Raw genomic sequence first — 18,011 nt, 5'->3', positions numbered from 1 at the left:
CCCAAGCTTCGCCCTAAATACCTGGGCCCGACCAGCCCTGGAGCCTACTCTAGGGCAGGAAAGAGAGGAACAGGTGCGCCAGTACAGCGAAGCAGATTTCTGGGAACGTCTCCGGATCCTTAGTTTCTCTGGCGTCTCTGGGAGGAACCAAATCACCGCCCTATAGCGTCACTTCCGTCGACCCATGCGCCTAGGATTGATAGTTGCGGACATCCAATCAGAATAGGCCCCGCCCCCACGCCCAGGAGGAGGCGGGTTTGAGACGGAAAGTCCCGCCCCACGGCGACGTGAGACGTCAGAGTCGCCATGGCCAGCTACCCCTACGGGCAGGTGAGTGTGTGAGGGGCGGGCGAATCCAAGTGGGTGCCTCGCCAAGTCCAGGCCCGGGATCCCCTGCTTCTCTTTCTCCCCGCCTTCTCCGCGCCTTTCCCACGCTGAGGTTGGCTTCAACGAGGTTTCGCGCAGGAGAGAAGGGAATAGGGATGGTCGGTCGCGCCTGGCTCACGTCACGCAGGACTGCACGTCTGGGAGGTCGTGTCGCGCCCCCTTTGACGTCGTGCACGGGAAGATTTGGGGTTCTTGGACCCCACAGAGTCAGACTGGGCTTGGCCTGGGCCCCATGTTTTCCCAGGATCCCGCTGGGGCCGCAGGCGGGGTCATCAACGCCAACAGAACGTTTAGAGCACTGGTTCTGTCGGTGTCTTTTGGGGAGTTGATAAAAATACACCCTTGACGTACTGCATCTGTATAATCAGGAGAACCTGTGGGTTTAGCAGGCTGCGCAAACGAGCTTGTTCGACTACTGACTGAGTCCAACACTTCCATTTCACACACAGGAAAGCGAAACCCAAGGAGACATGGAATTTATTTGAAGTCACCAGGCAGTTAGGCAGCAGAGCCCGGAGCTGTCAGCAAATGCCTTTTCCCCACTTGCCAGCCCATCTTGATCCAGGGAAGAACACCACAGCAAGGCGAGTCAGAGGAAGGTTCACACCTTGGCTCCATCACTTAAATAGTTTTGAGCCATTGAGCCCTTTCTGAGCTGAAGTTTCCTCCTCTGTAAAATAGGGCCAAATAATAGGATCTACTTCATAGAGCTGTTATGAAGAGTAATGAAGTGACGCTTGTAAAGCATTTGGTACTATGAAGAGTGTGACAGGTGTTACCTTTTAGTATTTTGATTTTTACTAGATTCCTTGAAGGCCAGTGCTGGAAGGGCCCTCAGAAGAGTCCCTTCGTTTTAGCTCAGAGAGGGCTCCTGAGTTGCCTAAGATCACACTAATTTAGGAGATAAAACCCATGCAGGAAAAATTGGAAAGCAAGGTCACATGGGATATTGCTAAGTGCTGGGCTGAGTGTAATCACATATCAGAAGATGTGGCAAGAGCCCTCGTAGGGAGTGCAGCCCTGTACAGTTTTTGCACACAGTATTTGGACATCCGTTATCTCAATCATGAAGGTTCTGTGAGCAGGCTAGCAGGGATTATTCCCCCAATTTATAGCCGAGGAATAAGCCCAAAGAGGTTAAGTGGCTTGCCCAAGGTCACACATAGCAAGTGAGGGAGTGCCCATGCTAGAACTTAGAGTTTCTATCATTGCATACTTAGCAGAGGTAGGAAGGAGAGAGGCCAGCCTGGGCTGGGGTTAGGAGGAAGTATAACCTAGCAGTGTTTCCCAAGCTCAGTTGCATTTGCTGAGGCTTGTGAATGTTAATACGTATTGCTAATAAAGGAGTATTCTGTGGTTAAATAAGTTTGGGAAATACACTGTTAAATACAGCTTAATGAGTTTTGTTAACCTGTTAACCACAGGCCATCTCAGAATTCTTAATTTGTTAATAGACATTGTAAATTTGCCAGAGAGGCAAAATTTGCCAGAGAGGGATAGAATATGAAGTGTTTCTTAAACTTACTTAACTATGGAACGCCCCACCCCACTTATATGACATAAGTCTGGTCATATGTTGGTGACACTGGTATTCTTGAGGAACACAGTTTGGGAGAACACTGCCATAGTACATTGTTTCTCAGTGGATGGTCTACATCAGAATCACCTAGAAGCTTGTTAAAAAAGCACATTTTGGGGTTCCACCTCAGACCTGTTCTGTACCCAGGAAAGGCCCAAGCATCTACATTTTAATAAGCTTTTGGAGACAATTTGTATGCATCCTAGAAGCAGTGACTTGGAAATTAAGAGCCTCAACTTCCAGGTTAGACAGAACTGGGCTAGAATCCTAATTCTATTTAATAGTTATACACCTTTGGACAAATCATCTAAGGGCTCTGAGCCTCGGTTTCTTCACTTGTAAAGAGGGAGGACTAGTACTTCATAGGGCTGAAAAGAGGATGAAATATGATAAAGCCTGTAGGGAGCTTGGCGCATTGCTGATACCTAGTGTGTGCTAGAGCGTGGTGGCATAGCTCTTGCTGCTGGGGTCACTGTTATCATGCCGTGCTGCCTGGGGTTATGCTCAGTGAAATATTGAAAAGGAGCACAGAGAGGAATGTGTCTCTAGTAGAGGAAGAAATGCTTGTCTCCCATCATACCTTCTTCGTTCCTCCTATCCAGCTCCTGGTCCACAGTGTTCCAAGAAAGGAAGTGGGTTGTCTGAAAGCATCCAAAGGCTTAGTCAGTGCTGCCTCCCCTCCACCCAGTACATAGCCCTGGAGGATTCTAGCCTCTTGTTAGGAGTCAAAACTCCTGTAATTTTCTGCTGCATCCTGCCCCAGGGTCCTCAAGCATGGACTGGGTGTTGGAGGAGTAAAACTCAAGTACCCTTTGGTCCTGTGGGGGAGCCAGCCTGATGGATTTCAGTGCTTAAGAGCTTGGTCTCTGAGGCCAGCGAGATTTGGCTTCAAATCCTTGCTCTGCCATTTCCTTGCAGAAATTTCTTGCAGAAGTCTGAGGCTCGGTTTCCCCCTTTTTAAAAATGGGGTGATAAGAGTACCTACCTCAAGGGTTACTGCAAAGGTTAAATGAAATAATCCACATAAAGTGCTTGGTATGGTGTTTTGGCATATAGTAAATACTCCAAGGGGAAGAGTGATACAGACACGTAAATTGTAGAATCTGTGCGATGAGTATTAAATGGGAGTAAGTGTCAGGCTAGCACAGGAGGGACCCCTAACTTAGTCTTGAGGGAAGGAAGTCTTGTTAAAGGAGGTGACTTTTAAGCCAAAAACTGAATCTCCAGTAGGAGTTAGCTGGGTGAAGAAAGGCATGGTATTCCAGTGGAGGGAATAGTATTTACAAAGGCCAGGAAGCAAGTAAGAGAGCCCAGTATTTTGGAAGAATTTAAGGAGATCAGTCTAGTTGTAGTGAAGAGGAGGGAGGGTAAGGGTAACAAGACCAGAAAGGCAAGCAAGGACCAGATCCTAAAGGGCATTATGTGCCTTTTTGAGGAGTGTGGACTTCATCCTGAGAGTTGTTGGGGAGCTCCTGAAGAGTTTTCTCCCATTCGTGCTTTGAGCTGTGACCGTGGGGCACTGTCAGGGGGTGTTGAAGCAGGAGAGACAAGGCAGGGAGACCAGTTTCAAAGCTGTTGAAGTAATCTAGGTGAGAGAACAGTGACCTGGTGAACATGGAGCTGGGAGGTGGAAGTGAGAAAACTTGGTGCCTAATTGAGGTGACGGAGGAAAGGAAAGAGGAGGTGTCCAGGAGGGCATCAGGGTTTCCCTTCACTGCAGTGGGAACACAGAAGGAGGAATAGATTTGGACGGAAAGTCCAGGAGGTTGTTGGATATGAGGTCTGCAGCTCATGAGAGATGAAGCTGGAGAGAAAGATTTTGGAGTGTCAGCACCGAGGTGGTAATTGAAGTCTTGGGACAGTTCTTGGCTCGCTGTTTATTGGCTGCAGATTTCTGGCCTTTAAATATGTTAAGAGGTTCTGCTGGTGAATGCCCAAACCACTCCTTCTGTAGTCTTGTGATTGTTTAACCCCTTAGAATGGGCTCTAACCTCCTCCAGCGGGCTGGGGGCTAGCTCCAGAGCACAGGCTTGTGTTTCCCCTCAGTACTCAGCATGGACCAAACTTTGACACCACTGGGCTTCACAAGGGTCTTGGGGTAGAAGAATGAGCCCTCAGAGCCAAAAGAAAATGTAAGACTTTCTGAGTGGGTTATTTGGGAGGGGGTGAACTCCCCACCACTTGCGGGAATGTAAACAGAGATTCCAGATGGTGCTGCAGAGATTCCATCATCGACTGAGAGGTTGGACTGGGAGGTCTTTGGGGTCTCTTACAATACTGTGGCTCTCGAATTGGGTCTAGGTGTGGGGGTGAAAACAGAATAAGATTCTTCTGAGTCTCCCTAATTTCTGGGCTTGAAGCCTCTGAAAGATTACCTAATCCAACCCTTTCCCCTTCAACCCCTTCCTCTGTAGAAATGCGTCATATCTGACACATATATTTAGGACAGTCTCTGGCACTAGCACGTGGTAGACACTCACTCATTTATTGGTGAACACCCAGAAGAGGGTAGAGTGGTGGAGTCATGCAGACCCTGTTTTGAAGCTTACCAGTTCTAGCTGCGTCATCACAGGCACATGATTAAACTCTGCACCTTAATTTTCTCATCTGTAAAATGGGGATCATAGCACTTACCTCATAGGACTGAGGATCAGTGAGAGCCTTAATAAAATGTTAATTGCCCCTTCCCCCCACCCAAATTTATCAAATGTAGTTTATTTGCAATCAGTAAAGACCTAGGGTTAGTTTTCTGTAATGTTTTGGAAACCATGATTGCTGAACTCTTCCTGTCTTTTTTTTTTTTTTTTTTGACAATCTTGTGTTTATCAGGATGAAATGCTCTTGGAAAAACTCTTCAGAGGGTTGGCAAATGGCATGGAGTAGTATAAAAGAACATGGAATCAGGGACTCTGGTTTTCATTTCTGGTTCAGACATTTACTAACAGCTCAGTGTCCCTGGGAACCCTCTTCCCCAGCCTGGATTCTTGTGGTTTTACTTTCTTCGTCCTCTGGTGCAAGCTAGAAACCTGAGTCATTCTAAACACTTCCCTTTCTTCACTGCCCCCTCCATCGCTTCTCTAACCTAATTAGTTGCCAAGTCATGTCTAGTCTATCTCTGAAAAAGCTTCAGAATCCATCCCGTTCTCTCTGAGTCTGCTGTCTGGTTCAAGCCCTGCCTGTCCAGCACCTGGGCTGCCGCCTCCCCCACCAGTTCATCCTTCACACCCAATGCTGCTTAGTTCTCTAAACAAGGCCCGATCACGTTTCTTCCCTGTTGGAAACCCTTCTGTAGCGCTCTGTTTCCTCCGGCATAAAGCTCCAGATCTTTTGAGTGGTATTCATTTGTTCACATTTTTATGGCGGCTTGCCGGTGCCAGGCTCTGTGCTGGACCCTGGGCTACCGTGATGAATGAGGCCCACTGTCTGCCCCTGGGGAGCTCACTGCTGTGTGACAGAGAGAAACTGCTCTAAGATGCACCAGCTAACTGAAATGCAGCAGGACAGGTGATAAGACAAGGAGCATGTAAAGAGCTTGCCTTTCTGAGTTCACTCTGCGTTCTTGCCCCAGCCCCCTGCTTTTTAGCCCACTCCCTGACTACTCCATGCTCACTCATAGGTCTGTGTGTTTGTCTTTCTTTCTTCCGTCTGGAATGTCCTTTACTGCCTTCCTTTTGGAGAATGCCTGTGTATCCTTCAGTGCCAGTTCCAGTATTATTCCTGCCTCTTCCAGGAAGCCTTCCTTGACCCACTGCCTACATGTGTTAATTTGATTGCTCATTTATCATTTGACAAACAGAAACAATTCCTCTGCCCATGCCTTCTTAATAGCATTTAAGTAGATTTTTCTGATGACACTGATCAGATTGTATCATAATTATCTGGGGCTCCTCAAGGCCAGGCCCTGTTTAGCTTCGTGCCCCAGGCCTAGCACAGAGCCTAACACAACATTGTTGCTCTGTAAATGCTTGCTGAATGGATGAAGTCTTTTCACAGTTGTACACCTCAGTTTCTTCATCTGAAAATAGGCCTACTAATACCTTCCTTTTTTCTGTTGGAGGATTGTTGGCAGAATTTTGCCAGTAGCATTTGTATGTATGTGAAAGTGCTTTGTAAACTGTACACGTAAGGGCTTTAATGCAGGGCAGAAAGGAAAGGGTTTAGTTGTGGCCAGGCTGCACCAGACCCCTGGATTGTGATAGGACCAAGGTCAGAAGACCGGCCGGCAGCACTAGCTTGGTTGTCGTGGGGTTGTTTCCTGGGGGAAGGGCTGTGCCTCAGGTGTCGTAAGCCAGGAACAGTTGATGGCTTTGCTCACATGACTTCTTGTGGAGCAGCAACTTCCTGGCTTGGTGTCCAGCCTGTTCTTCGGGTGTGCCCAGACTCTGCAGAGTCCCCATCCCCTTTTCTAGCCTACACTGGAATCCTGTGCCCTATCGCTTAAGGAAAGAGCACCGTGGCAGGAGATGGTGGGAATCAATGGACTGGGATATGGACGGGGAGTGATCTGCCTTTGCCTTCAGCTCACAGTGTTTCTTAAGCCAGTCTCTTCCCCTCAGCTGGCCTTAGTTTCCCGTCTGTAAACTGAAGGGGTTAGGTTGAAGAGGTCTTCTGGGCACCTCTCCCATCACACCTCTCCAGCTCCCTTGGGAGTCTTTAAGTCCTAATCCAAGTGCTGCTTTCTCCTGGAAACCCTCCCCGATTTCACTCTCCTTTGTGGTCCCATGGCACATGGCTTATGTGTCCATTTTAAACACCTGTTTCCTTATGCTGTTTTGTTAAATGTTACAGAGTGTGTTTCAGTGTCTCTCCTATTAACTGAGCTCCTTTGAACATTTCACTCTCCTTTATACACACCCCCCGCCCCAAGAGTTTAGCTGGCCCAGGGCTTTGCTGATAGCAATAATAATAATTAATATAACAGTAGAGCTACGATTTATGCTGGATGCTGTTGTAAGAACTGTTTCTTGTATTAATGGTTTTCAGACTGCCTTTTGAATCACTGGGGGGTTTCTGCAGGGCTCACTCACAGCCTAGCAAGGGAGGGGCCTATGTGGTCAGGGCTCTGGGACCCCCACCTCCAACCAGAGCAACTTTCTCTTGCCAGTTTTTTTTTTTTTTGCGGTATGCGGGCCTCTCACTGTTGTGGCCTCTCCTGTTGCGGAGCACAGGCTCCGGACGCGCAGGCCCAGCGGCCATGGCTCACGGGCCCAGCCGCTCCGCGGCACGTGGGCTCCTCCCGGACCGGGGCACGAACCCGCGTCCCCCGCATCGGCAGGCGGACTCTCAACCACTGCGCCACCAGGGAAGCCCTCTTGCTAGTTTTTAAATATTTTTATTCATCAAAAGGTTCTTTAGGGAGTTCCCTGGTGGTCCAGTGGTTAGGATTCAGCGCTTTCACTGCCATAGCCCGGGTTCAGTCCCTGGTTGGGGAACTAACATCCTGCAAGCCGCGTGGCCAAAAAAAAAAAAGGGGGGGGGGGCGGATGGGGTTCTTTAGCTAAAAATTTAACTAACAAAATTCTGCTGTATACATTTCTTGTAATCTACAGAACAATTCAGTGAGGAAGGGATTATTATATTTTACTTGTGAGGAAACAGGCCACTGACCCATGGTCATGAGCTCAGCTGATGAGAGAAGAGTTTTGAATTGAGATTTGCCTGTGACTTCATTATCTGTGAAGGAGTCTTGCTACGAGCTGTGGCAGCTTCCAGGGCATAAGAGCGTCCACGATGCTGAGTGGGGAAGGTGGAAGGACGTGCTTCCTGCCCTCCCTCAAGAAGCCTCTCCTCCCCGAGCAAGCAGACTCTCTTGAGATGAAGTGTGACTTTGGCCTTAGCCTTGAGGGTAACTGTCCTGGAAGCTATCAAACGCAATTAAAAGAGGAAATCCAGGCTCGTACTGCCTAGGCCACTGGTGTGCCTTACAGGTTGATCTAAAACGTGTCCAGATGGTACCATCCTCACAATGCTCGGAGCCGGGCGCAGTTGCTCTCTGTGCCCTTGAGCTCACTGCAGATGTGTTGAGGCTGTGGTCCACTAGGCCATTTAGGGAGATGGAGCCGAACACTCTGAGCCTCAGGGATCCCTGGCTAGTGGCGTGGGGACAGGGACAAGAGAGGGAGGAGTGCTCCCATGTATGCTCTACTGTTTACATGGCCTGGGCTTAGCAGCCAGGAGACCTGGATTCTGGCCCCAGCCCCTCCACACGGTTGTTGTGTGATTTTTCTGGACTTGAGTTTTCTCCTCCATAGAAGAGTCCTACTATTAATAGTTACTGTGTATTGAGTGCTTACTTTGTGCGAGGGCCTGTGTCAGAGCCCTTTACGTGACTGGCCTCATTTCATTCACATACTAACCTGGAGGTAGGCAGGCACTCTTAGAGCCAAGGATATTTAGGCTTAGAGAGGGTAAGTCATTAGACCAGTTAGTAAGTGGCAGACCGCAAGCTTGAACTGGTCTTTTTCACTCTTAACCATGGGCCTGTATTGCCTTAGGAGTAGGGTCTTGCCTGCCTGTCTCACAGAGCCATGAATGAGGCTGGGGAAATGGTTTTGCATCATGAGCTAGAGTAGGGTAAGGAAGACATGCTGTGGATGAATCCGTGCTATAGATACATCATTTGTGACTGAAGAGGGTCAGGGGCATGGGCTGGAGATCACATTTGCACTGTGAATTCTGCGGATAGAGATGGGGGTACCACAGGGTGTGGATTTGGAATTCAGTTTGATTAATTTGCCCGCTCATTCATACAATAAGTATTTATTGAGCATCTGTTCTGCACTGGGGGCTGGGGATAAAGGGATAAAGTGGCAAACCAGACATGATACCAGCCCTTGTGGAGCCCCTTGGTGTGCAGGGAAGGGCAGCCAGGAGGGCAGGGTTCTAGCCCTACCTCTGCAGGTCAGTGGCAGTGTGACCTTGGGTAAGTTGTATCTCCTCCAGAAGCCTTAGGTTCCCCATCTGAGCAGTGGGGTCATGATTCCAGTCCAGTTCAGCCCATAGGATCAGTTGAAAGAAAGGCAGTGGCAGTGCCTTATAACTGTAAAGTTCCATACTGTGGCTAGTTTCTGGCCCTGTCATTCTGACTGATATCTTGCTCTTCTTGCAGGGCTGCCCAGGAGCTGGAGGACAAGCACCCGGAGCCCCTCCGGGTAGCTACTACCCCGGACTCCCCCATGCTGGAGGGCAGTATGCTAGCGGGGTACCCCCTGGTGGCGGATATGGAGGAGGTCCTGCCCCTGGAGGGCCTTACGGACCACCAGCTGGTGGAGGGCCCTATGCACACCCCAACCCTGGGGGGCTCCCTTCTGGAACTCCAGGAGGACCGTATGGTGGCGCGGCCCCAGGGGGCCCCTATGGACCACCACCTCCAAATTCCTATGGTGCCCAGCATCCCGGGCCTTATGGACAGGGAACACCTCCTCCAGGTAAGTAGGGATCTTGGACTCCAAGTGCCTCTGACCTTGTTCTGAGTTATCCAGGGCCCTTCCTTGCCCTCCTTGTGGATGTGTAGGCAGCCTGGTCTCCGGCACCTTAGCATCTTGTCTCTAGCTTAGCTTGCATTAGCAGAATGAGAAGTCTGTTAGTTAGCTTTGCTGTGGTAACAACTCCTAAATCTCTGGCTTACAGTGGCAAATGTTTATTTCTGTTCCTTGCTCACACTTATTTACTCTTGGTTCCATGTCGGCAGCTGCAGGCTTGGCTGCTGAGGTTTTGCTCCACGTGTCTTTTCTTTCCAGGATCCAGGCTGGAGGAGCAGCCCCTATTTGGGATATACTGTTTTTGTGGCAGACAAAAAGAGTAAGAGAGCTAGCAGGAATGCACGATGCCCCCTAAAGCTTCTGCTTTTAAGTAGTTTATATCTCTTCCACTCATGTTTATTGGCCAAACCACATCCTCTGGTCAAGCCTGACATCAATAGGATGGGAATGGATACTCCTCTCACTGGAGGGGCTCTGGAGGCCGCCAGGCAGTGGAGAGGATGTACCATGCTCTTGCAGGGAAGCAGGGGAGGGAGTGGATTAGCAAATGATTGGAGATAATACTACAGTCTACCGTGGGGAGAAACCCCATTTCTGTGTAAGAGAGACTGACTGCTATATGTAGAAAGGTAAGATAGCATAGTTGTTGAAAGCTTGGGCTCTTGAGATCAGATCACTTACTGACCTGACCAAATGACGTCATCTCGTTAAGCCTCAGTGTCCACATCTATAAAATGTGTAAATGTCACTACCTCACAAGTTTGTTAATAAAGATTAAATGAGAAGTTGCAGGTAAACACTGGGCACAGGGTATGGCAAATGGGAGGGGCTTAGTAAACAGTGTTCTGTGAGAGGACTCATTCTGGAGCATTCTCAGCAACGAGGTATGTGGCATTTAATGTGATAGCAGATATGGCAAGGGCCGTACCACTGAAAGATGCCGAGGCAGGCAGGAGAGTGATGGGATGAGATAGGGGAAGGATAAAGAGCAGAGATTGTAAAGCTGAGGTACTGGACAAATGGGGGCTGGGGAGGGGGCTTGGCAACTCAGTGGAGGCAGAGAATCTTAGGTGGGACTTCAAGCTCAGTGAAGATTTCTGAATGATTTCAGACAGGGGGTTGGGGAAGGTGAGATCCCAGACCCCTGTGTCCTCCCAGGCTCATTCAGTCAGCCTCTTCGCAGTGCTTGTTCCCAGGAGACCACACCAGCAGCGAGGCAGCCTGGAACCATTCTGGTGCACCTGAAGGGCCTCCAGGGAATGGTACTGCTGGGAAGCTGTAGCATCTTAGCATACATACCCAGCAGGTGGCCGAGGAAGAGGCTCAGACCTTGGGGGTTCTAAACACTGTGAGCCAGTGGCATTTATCTTATCAGAGCTGGGGCTGCTGGCTGTTTGCTTTCAGCTCAGAAGCTTCCTGGTGGATTTCCTCCTCCTTTTAAAATTTTGTTTCTGAGCCTACATGAGGTCACTGCAGGGAAAGAAACCCCTGGCTGTGAGGCTTATCCCTCCAGGGCCTGAGGCCAGAGATAATGGGGCTGCAGGGGAGAGGAGAAATGTGCTTCAGTCTCTTAACTGCTCACCCTCTGCAGCTTCCTCTCTCCTCTCCAGTGCCGCCCGTGAGCCCCTGGAGCAGTGCTTCTTTTTTCTTTCTTTTTTAATATTTATTTATTTGGCTGCGCTGGGTCTTAGTCGCAGCACAGGGTATCTTCGTCGCAGCGTGCAGGATCTGTTTTTTCAATTGTGACATGCGTGTGGGATCTAGTTCCCTGACCAGGGATCAAACCCAGGCCCCTTGCATTGGGAGCGCGGAGTCTTAGCCACTGGACCACCAGGGAAGTCCCTGGAGCAGTGCTTCTTAAAGTATGATCCGTATATCACCTGCAGTGGAGTCACCTGGAGGTCCCACTAACTTAACCCTGCTGAATACAGGGTCTAAATGTTGAACACCATGCTCTGCAAGAGAGGTTTGACCCTTAAAGATGCCTCATTGCCCACAGGGAAGATCCTAAGGGCACTCGATTCCCAACGGGTCTTTCCAGACCCTCTCTTCCATCAACCCCAGACCCCTTGGAGTACTCTGAACACGCTCTGTGCCTTCGCCACATGCTTTTTCTTTTCCCCATCGTAACTCTTAATCATCCTTTCATACCCAGTTTAAATAGGCCTTCCTCCGCGAAAATGTGACTGCATACATTCCAGGCCCTCTGTGAAAACTTATTTTGCTGTTATCTCATTTAATCATCACAGCAACCCTGGAAAGTAGGTCCATTTTAGAAATGGGGGAATCAGTACTCAGAGAATGAAACAATTCCTCTAAACCACACAAGCTAGTAAGGATCTTTGCTCTCTTTGCTTCCAGAGCCTGAGCTGTTCTATGCTGACTGCACAGACCACATATTACAGAGACTCTCCTGCCTGTGGCTGTGACCTCCTCTGCGCCATGGCACAGCAGCTGTTTTAGGAAAGAGGGTGGGGCCTGTCTGGATTTCCTATCCGAGGAGGTCAGACTAGTCCCTCAGTCAGGCAAACCTTTATCCTTCTGGCCTTACTTTGGGGACTGGACAGTGGTTTCTGTGCTGTCTCTGATACTTACATGTGTGAAGGAGCCCTCAGTCAACTCAGCAGGTTTACCAATACTGTGTAACTCTGGCTTTTTCCCAAGACAGTCTTCTGTGCTTCTCTGCTTTCATCTGCCACCTTCTCCCCTCACCCCCAGCCCACCCTGCATGTCTTTCCAAATGAATGATCCTTTCTTCCATCTGACGTACACACAAAGCTCCCAGACACACAAAGCCGTTTGAACCATGACAGCAATGCTAATAATCAGCAGGTATATAGTGCTTGGATGGTGCCAGGTGTTGATCTAAGGGTTTTCATTTATTAATTATATCTTTATAATAACCTTATGAAGTAGATGCTGTTGTGCTTGTCATTTCACAGATAAAAAAACTGAAACACAGAGACCTTCAATAACTTAACCAAGGCTGCACATGGGAGAGTTGGGACTTGAACCAGGAGGCCAATTCTAGCATGAATTGAGCACCTCCCCTTTCTGTGTCCGGCTCTGTGCTAGCCCCTGGGGATTCAGAGATGAGTTAGGCTGGGATCTTGCTCACAAGTTGCTCCAAGTGTAACCTGGAAAGAGTAGGAGAAAACATGTACACAGTGGAATGATCAGGGCCATAGAGAGGAGTACAAAGGAGAGAGGAAGGAGGCCTGTCCAGGGATGGAAGAAGAGGAAAGGCTTTATAGAAGGAGCAGCATTTTATTTGGGTTTTGAAGGGTGGGTGGGAAATGGATGCAAAGAGATGAGGGAGAAGAGGGTATGAGACAGAGAACCTGGTGAGGTGAGTAAAGGCTTCATAGGGAGCTGTGAAGGTCTGGGTAGGACCAAGTGCCTTACTTACTGCATCTAGGCTGGAACAGAGGCAGAGGGGGACAGAGTGGGGATAGAGTGACAGGTAGATGGGGGTAGACCACATTGTGGGGAAACTGGAATGCTGTTTTAGGGATGCTGGACTTTATTTTGTAGACAGTGGGGAGCCTTTGAAGAGTTTTGAGTTGAGGTGGGGGGAAATTGGTGAGAACAGAGTGGAATTTTACAAAGATTACTCGGCAACAAGTACTAAGTGGTGGAGAGTTGCTGTCATGAGGATTTGGTTAGGATTTTGGGTTTGTTCCACAGTCAGGTGAGAGGTGTCTGAATCAGGACAGGTGCAGTAGGAACAGGGAGGAGTTGATACCTGTGTATGGAACTGGCAGCTCTAGGCAGCTCTTTGGGTGTGTGGGGTGAGGACGTGTCAAAGATGTCTGCAGGGAGGTTTGGAGATGGGGACAGGCATCGGAGGTGATGGGGAGGGAAGAGACATGGAGCTCTGTGGCCACCCACATTCTGGTAGCTCTTGATAGAATATACCAGCTCTCCTGGTGCCAGAGATGGACCAGACCTGGTTCCCACCCCAGAGAGCTCCCTGCTGCCTGACTCTCAAGATGCTTGTCTCTGGGCTGTGCATGTTAGGTGCTCAGCAAACATTTTTGGGGAAGAGATGATCCCCCTTTTCAGAGAATTCTTAATCTGCCGGACAAGTCCCTGTTCCTTAGAAACTTAAAATCAACTAGAGAAGTGGCTGGGGCACTGTAGGAAAAACCTGAAGGATTTGTGGAGTAGAAATCAACCGCAAATACTCGTGAGTTTACACAGAAGGTCCTCTTCCATTAGAGTAAGGATGTTGTCTTGATGGAAGACAGGGAGTGGGTAGGCAGATTTGTGAGACTTTTGAGGTAGCTGGGGGGCACTGAGGCTGACCTTTCCCAGCATTTCTGTGGATTGGTCTTGAGGCCTGCGTCTGACTCCCCTGGTTGGCACCCCTTCCTGCAGGTGGCACCCCTCCCAATGTGGATCCTGAGGCTTACTCCTGGTTCCAGTCAGTGGACTCCGATCACAGTGGCTATATCTCCATCAAGGAGCTGAAGCAGGCCCTGGTCAACTCCAACTGGTCCTCGTTCAACGACGAGACCTGCCTCATGATGATGAGTGAGTCCTAGCCCTTCCTCCTGGGCTCCGGCTGGGGCAGAGCCGCCTCCTGTCTGACGGTAGGTGGGTGGGAGGCCATTCTGAGGAGAAATCTTTTGGCCAGGGAGGATTTCTCACAGGAAACTGGGTTCAAGGTGAGATCCCTTAGAGAGCTCTTTTCCTTAGATCTTTTGTCAAGTTCTAGACCTTGCTGAATCATAGGCCAGCTCAGTGTCTCATTCTGCAGAATGGGACTCCCTGTCCTGGTGGGAGATGGCAGGGAGGGGGTCAGCTGCCAAGCCTGTGGAGAAGATGCAGTTCTGTCAGGGGTGGAGGCTGGTATAGTACTTGATGAGGGTGCATCTTGGGTACCGGCATCTGGGCCTCAGGCCTGTGGTTCTGTGGAGTGTCCTACTCCAGCCTGGGGAGAAGGGAGCCTCAGTGGTATCTGAGGACCCTTGGCCCTTAGTCTTGAAGCCTTCTTTCCCTCCCCCACCCAAGACATGTTTGACAAGACCAAGTCAGGCCACATTGATGTCTACGGTTTCTCAGCCCTGTGGAAGTGCATCCAGCAGTGGAAGAACCTCTTCCAGCAATATGACCGGGACTGCTCGGGCTCCATTAGCTACACAGAGCTGCAGCAAGGTGAGGGCCTGGCAGGGACTCAGTGCACAGGCACAGCCGGATGTTTCTCTTTACCCCCTAAGACAGAGCAAGGGGTTCTCTCTAGCCTCTGGCTACCACGTGTCCAACTGCACTGCAAAACGCTGCCCTCAGCACAGGCCCTCTCCCCACCCCTTCTGTGACCTGGCTGGGCCGTGAGCCCAGTCCAGGGCAGGGAAACGATCGGGGCTGGACTCTCTGGCGATGGGATTCCTGGCAGCACTAGGTGAGACAGGCGCAGCTGTCAGGGAGCCTTGGGGATGGAAAGTCAGCAGCCGAGGGCACTTTGAGACTGGTACATGTGGCTCGTGTGGCTCTTTCCTCTCTAGTTTCTAGCATGCAGAACGGAAAGAGCCCTGTAGAGGGGCTCAGAAAGGTGGCTTCTGTTGCTAGCCCTACTAGAAGGCAATTTCATTCCCAGCTTTGGGACCCAGACCACTCTAAAAGTTGCAGTTGGGTAAGATGACCTGAGGCCACAGCTCCAGGTCTGGTTCCAATTCTGACTCCAGAGGATGGTTGGTTAGTGTGGGGATGAGAACTGGACGGGGAGCTTTGCCACCTGAGAGGGAGAAAGGGCTCCCCACAGAACCCAGCCCCTCGCCCTGGCCATGGATTTCAATCAGACTAAGGAGCCTGGGGGCGGGAGCAGGGGGAAGGGGAGCTCCCTGGTGGAAGGGAAAGGAGGTGACCTGTTCTGAGCACCTACTCTGTTGTCAGGTAATGGTCCGGTGATGGATATTTGTAAGGGTGATATTATCACAGGAAAGCTAATATTTATTGAATGCTTGCTATGGGCCAGGTACTGTAATAAGCTTTTTTCATATATTACATCATTCTTTCTCTGCATGTGATAGGTACTGCTTCTTATTCCCCACCCTTAGATGAAGGATCTCTTATTATTACCCTTTTACAGGTGAGAAAACTGAGACTTAGTCTAGGTGACTTGCCCAAGGGCCACATAGCAAAAGGGGAGCTGAGACTTTAGCCTGAGCTGGTAGATTATACAGAGAGGAAGAAGGAAGCATCCCAGGAGGAGGGACAGGAGGAGCAGCGTGGAGGCTGTGAGCTTGGAACTGCCCAGCAGCCTCGCCTGGGGAGATGGTGATGATTTTATAACTTTTAGCAAATAACACTTACTGGGTGCTTATTATGTGCCAGGCACTACACCAAATCCATTGCACGATCACCTACTTTAATCCTTACTAGAACCTACAAGGTAAGTATTATCCCAGTTTTAGAGGTGATAAGACAGAGGATTAGCAAGGGTTAATAAGCCACCTCTCATGTGTGTCTGCTCGGGGCAGGGTGACCCGAGGGGGCTCAGGCTCCTGTCTGTAATAGAGACGAGTCAGAGATGAGCGTGGACAGACTGGTGTCATTCTGGGACCCTGCAGGCCCCTAACTGAACAGACAACAGAGACTTTGAGAAAGAGGGATGGGGGCCTTCCAGCTCAGGGGAGCATCCAGAGCCCCTGTTGTGCTTCTGCCGTTTTGGACAGCCCCTCGGGACATCTGTCCTGTTTCTGCTTTGGTGCCAGTCCCCTTGAAGTTCCTGAACTGCTGTATTCCGTGGAGCTGGTTGATGGCGGTGCTCACGGCAGGTTTTTGTGTCTGCTCTCCAGCTCTGTCCCAGATGGGCTACAATCTGAGCCCCCAGTTCACCCAGCTCCTGATCTCCCGCTACTGCCCGCGCTCTGCCAGTCCTGCCATGCAGCTAGATCGCTTCATCCAGGTGTGCACCCAGCTGCAGGTGCTGACCGAGGCCTTCCGGGAGAAGGACACAGCTGTGCAGGGCAACATTCGGCTCAGCTTCGAGGACTTCGTCACCATGACAGCTTCTCGGATGCTATGACCAGCCCATCTGTAAAGTGGGGAGTGCACCAAGGGACTTTTCCTGGCTCCTAGGGTGGGAGAAGCATGTGGGCCTCTCTTCATTTCCTGCCCTTCCTAGAAAAAGAATTCTCCCCTGCCTGATTCAGCATTGTTCCCAAAGAGGGCTGGGAGTCTGTGTCATAGCCACCAGGTAGTGGGGACCTGGGCTGAGACCACACAGGTAGGGGCCTGACCTAGGAGAGGACTGGAAATTGAATGTCCTTTTACATCCCTGAGTATTTAAATGGCACAGCCTTGCGCCAGGTGCCAGAGATGCTGGTCATTGCAATGGAGTTAGTGTCCAGTCAGCTGACTCCAGACTCTAGCTTTTCCTTCTATGCCCTGATGCCAGCGGTAAGTGTTCATCAACCTCTTAACGATTAGCACCTGCGTTCCCTCACCCACGCTGTCTTGTCAGATGAACCCAGTTTCTCCAAAATGGAATCTGACCAGGGTGAGAGATTTGCCCATGGGACCAGTGGCTTGGATTCCACCCCCCACAAGTCCGTGTGTGTTGACTTCTAGCTGCCTGTTCAGGGACCTTGGGCAGTCTGCTCTCTGGGCATCTTTGGCCACGCTACCCCTCTGCAGCTTGGACCCCTCATACTTGCCTGCCATCCTCTGCTTGGCTTCAGTCCCCGGGGGACAAGTTGCTACCTCCCACTGCCAATGCTTTTTTTTTTTTTTATTTGTGGTTGTTTTCATTTGGGGCCAAAAGTTTGGTGCAACTGTAAGCTTCAATACAAGAATAAAACTCTGGAGTTTCGCATTTTACACCACATCTTCCCAGTTACAGGTGCATATGCTTATCCATTCAGTCACTCATTTATTCTTTCATTCAACGAATATTTAAGTACATAGTATATACCATGCCATGCAGAAAGAAACAGCTCAGGGGGACATGCCTCCACAGGGCTGCTCTCACTTACTGGGTTGAAGTTAAGTGTAACTTAACTTCAGGTTAAGTCTGACCTTGCCAGGTTCAGTCCAAGAAGCTGACCGTGTGTTTTATAACAGTTTTAGGGCTGGCATTCTGGGCTAGAAGCAGCCACCCCAGACTTTCCACAGCCTGGCCTTTTTATTATCTCAAACCCTAGTTTTAATCTTCCAGACAAACTGCATTTATGCAGTCATAACTTTCTCCCCATTTTTGTTAAGCGCAGACATCTGTACTTGCCAGCTGGATCTTCAGATCAGCTTGATAATCAGTCTATAGCAAACGTCTACAGTGATCTGACAAAACTTCAGTCCGAAGCCAAGGCACCAGACGTTTTGGTTTGATTGGGGGACCTTATGATGGGTAATGGTGAGCTAATCCTTCTGTTTTGGGGGGATGAAGATAAGAAAACAGGCTCTCCTCCCTGCTTGGTTGGGGAAGCAGCCCAGTGAGGCCTGGCAGGTTATGTCAGGCTTAGGCAGTTAGCCCCGGTTCTCCTCTGGGCTGCTGTCGTGCTAGAATCCTAGAGTTAGGTGGAATCCAGTTCCCAGAGGCCAGCCCCCATGCAGAGCTAGAA

The 18,011-nt window shown here is 49.9% G+C and overlaps 1 protein-coding gene across 1 annotated transcript; it reads left to right on the top strand.

Moving 5' to 3' along the window:
- The first annotated feature begins 267 nt into the window (after positions 1 to 267).
- On the top strand, positions 268 to 17,276 carry PEF1 (penta-EF-hand domain containing 1). Its single transcript, XM_065888767.1, has 5 exons — positions 268 to 330; positions 9,075 to 9,393; positions 13,828 to 13,983; positions 14,464 to 14,607; positions 16,248 to 17,276. Exons 1-5 carry the CDS (start codon positions 307 to 309, stop codon positions 16,475 to 16,477), a joined length of 873 nt encoding a protein of 290 aa, XP_065744839.1. The 5' UTR covers positions 268 to 306; the 3' UTR covers positions 16,478 to 17,276.
- Positions 17,277 to 18,011: the final 735 nt, after the last annotated feature.

This window comes from Phocoena phocoena, chromosome 1, assembly GCF_963924675.1.
Source record: "Phocoena phocoena chromosome 1, mPhoPho1.1, whole genome shotgun sequence".
In the NCBI taxonomy this organism is placed as follows: Eukaryota; Metazoa; Chordata; class Mammalia; order Artiodactyla; family Phocoenidae; genus Phocoena; species Phocoena phocoena.
This window is presented reverse-complemented; position numbering and strand designations above follow the sequence as displayed.

Bases quoted from the DNA above. Each gene is read 5' to 3' on its own strand.
- PEF1 (XM_065888767.1), top strand. From the start codon at position 307: ATGGCCAGCTACCCCTACGGGCAG. The intron at 9,394-13,827 runs GTAAGTAGGGAT...CCCTTCCTGCAG, and splicing joins ACAGGGAACACCTCCTCCAG to GTGGCACCCCTCCCAATGTG. The intron at 13,984-14,463 runs GTGAGTCCTAGC...CCCCCACCCAAG, and splicing joins GACCTGCCTCATGATGATGA to ACATGTTTGACAAGACCAAG.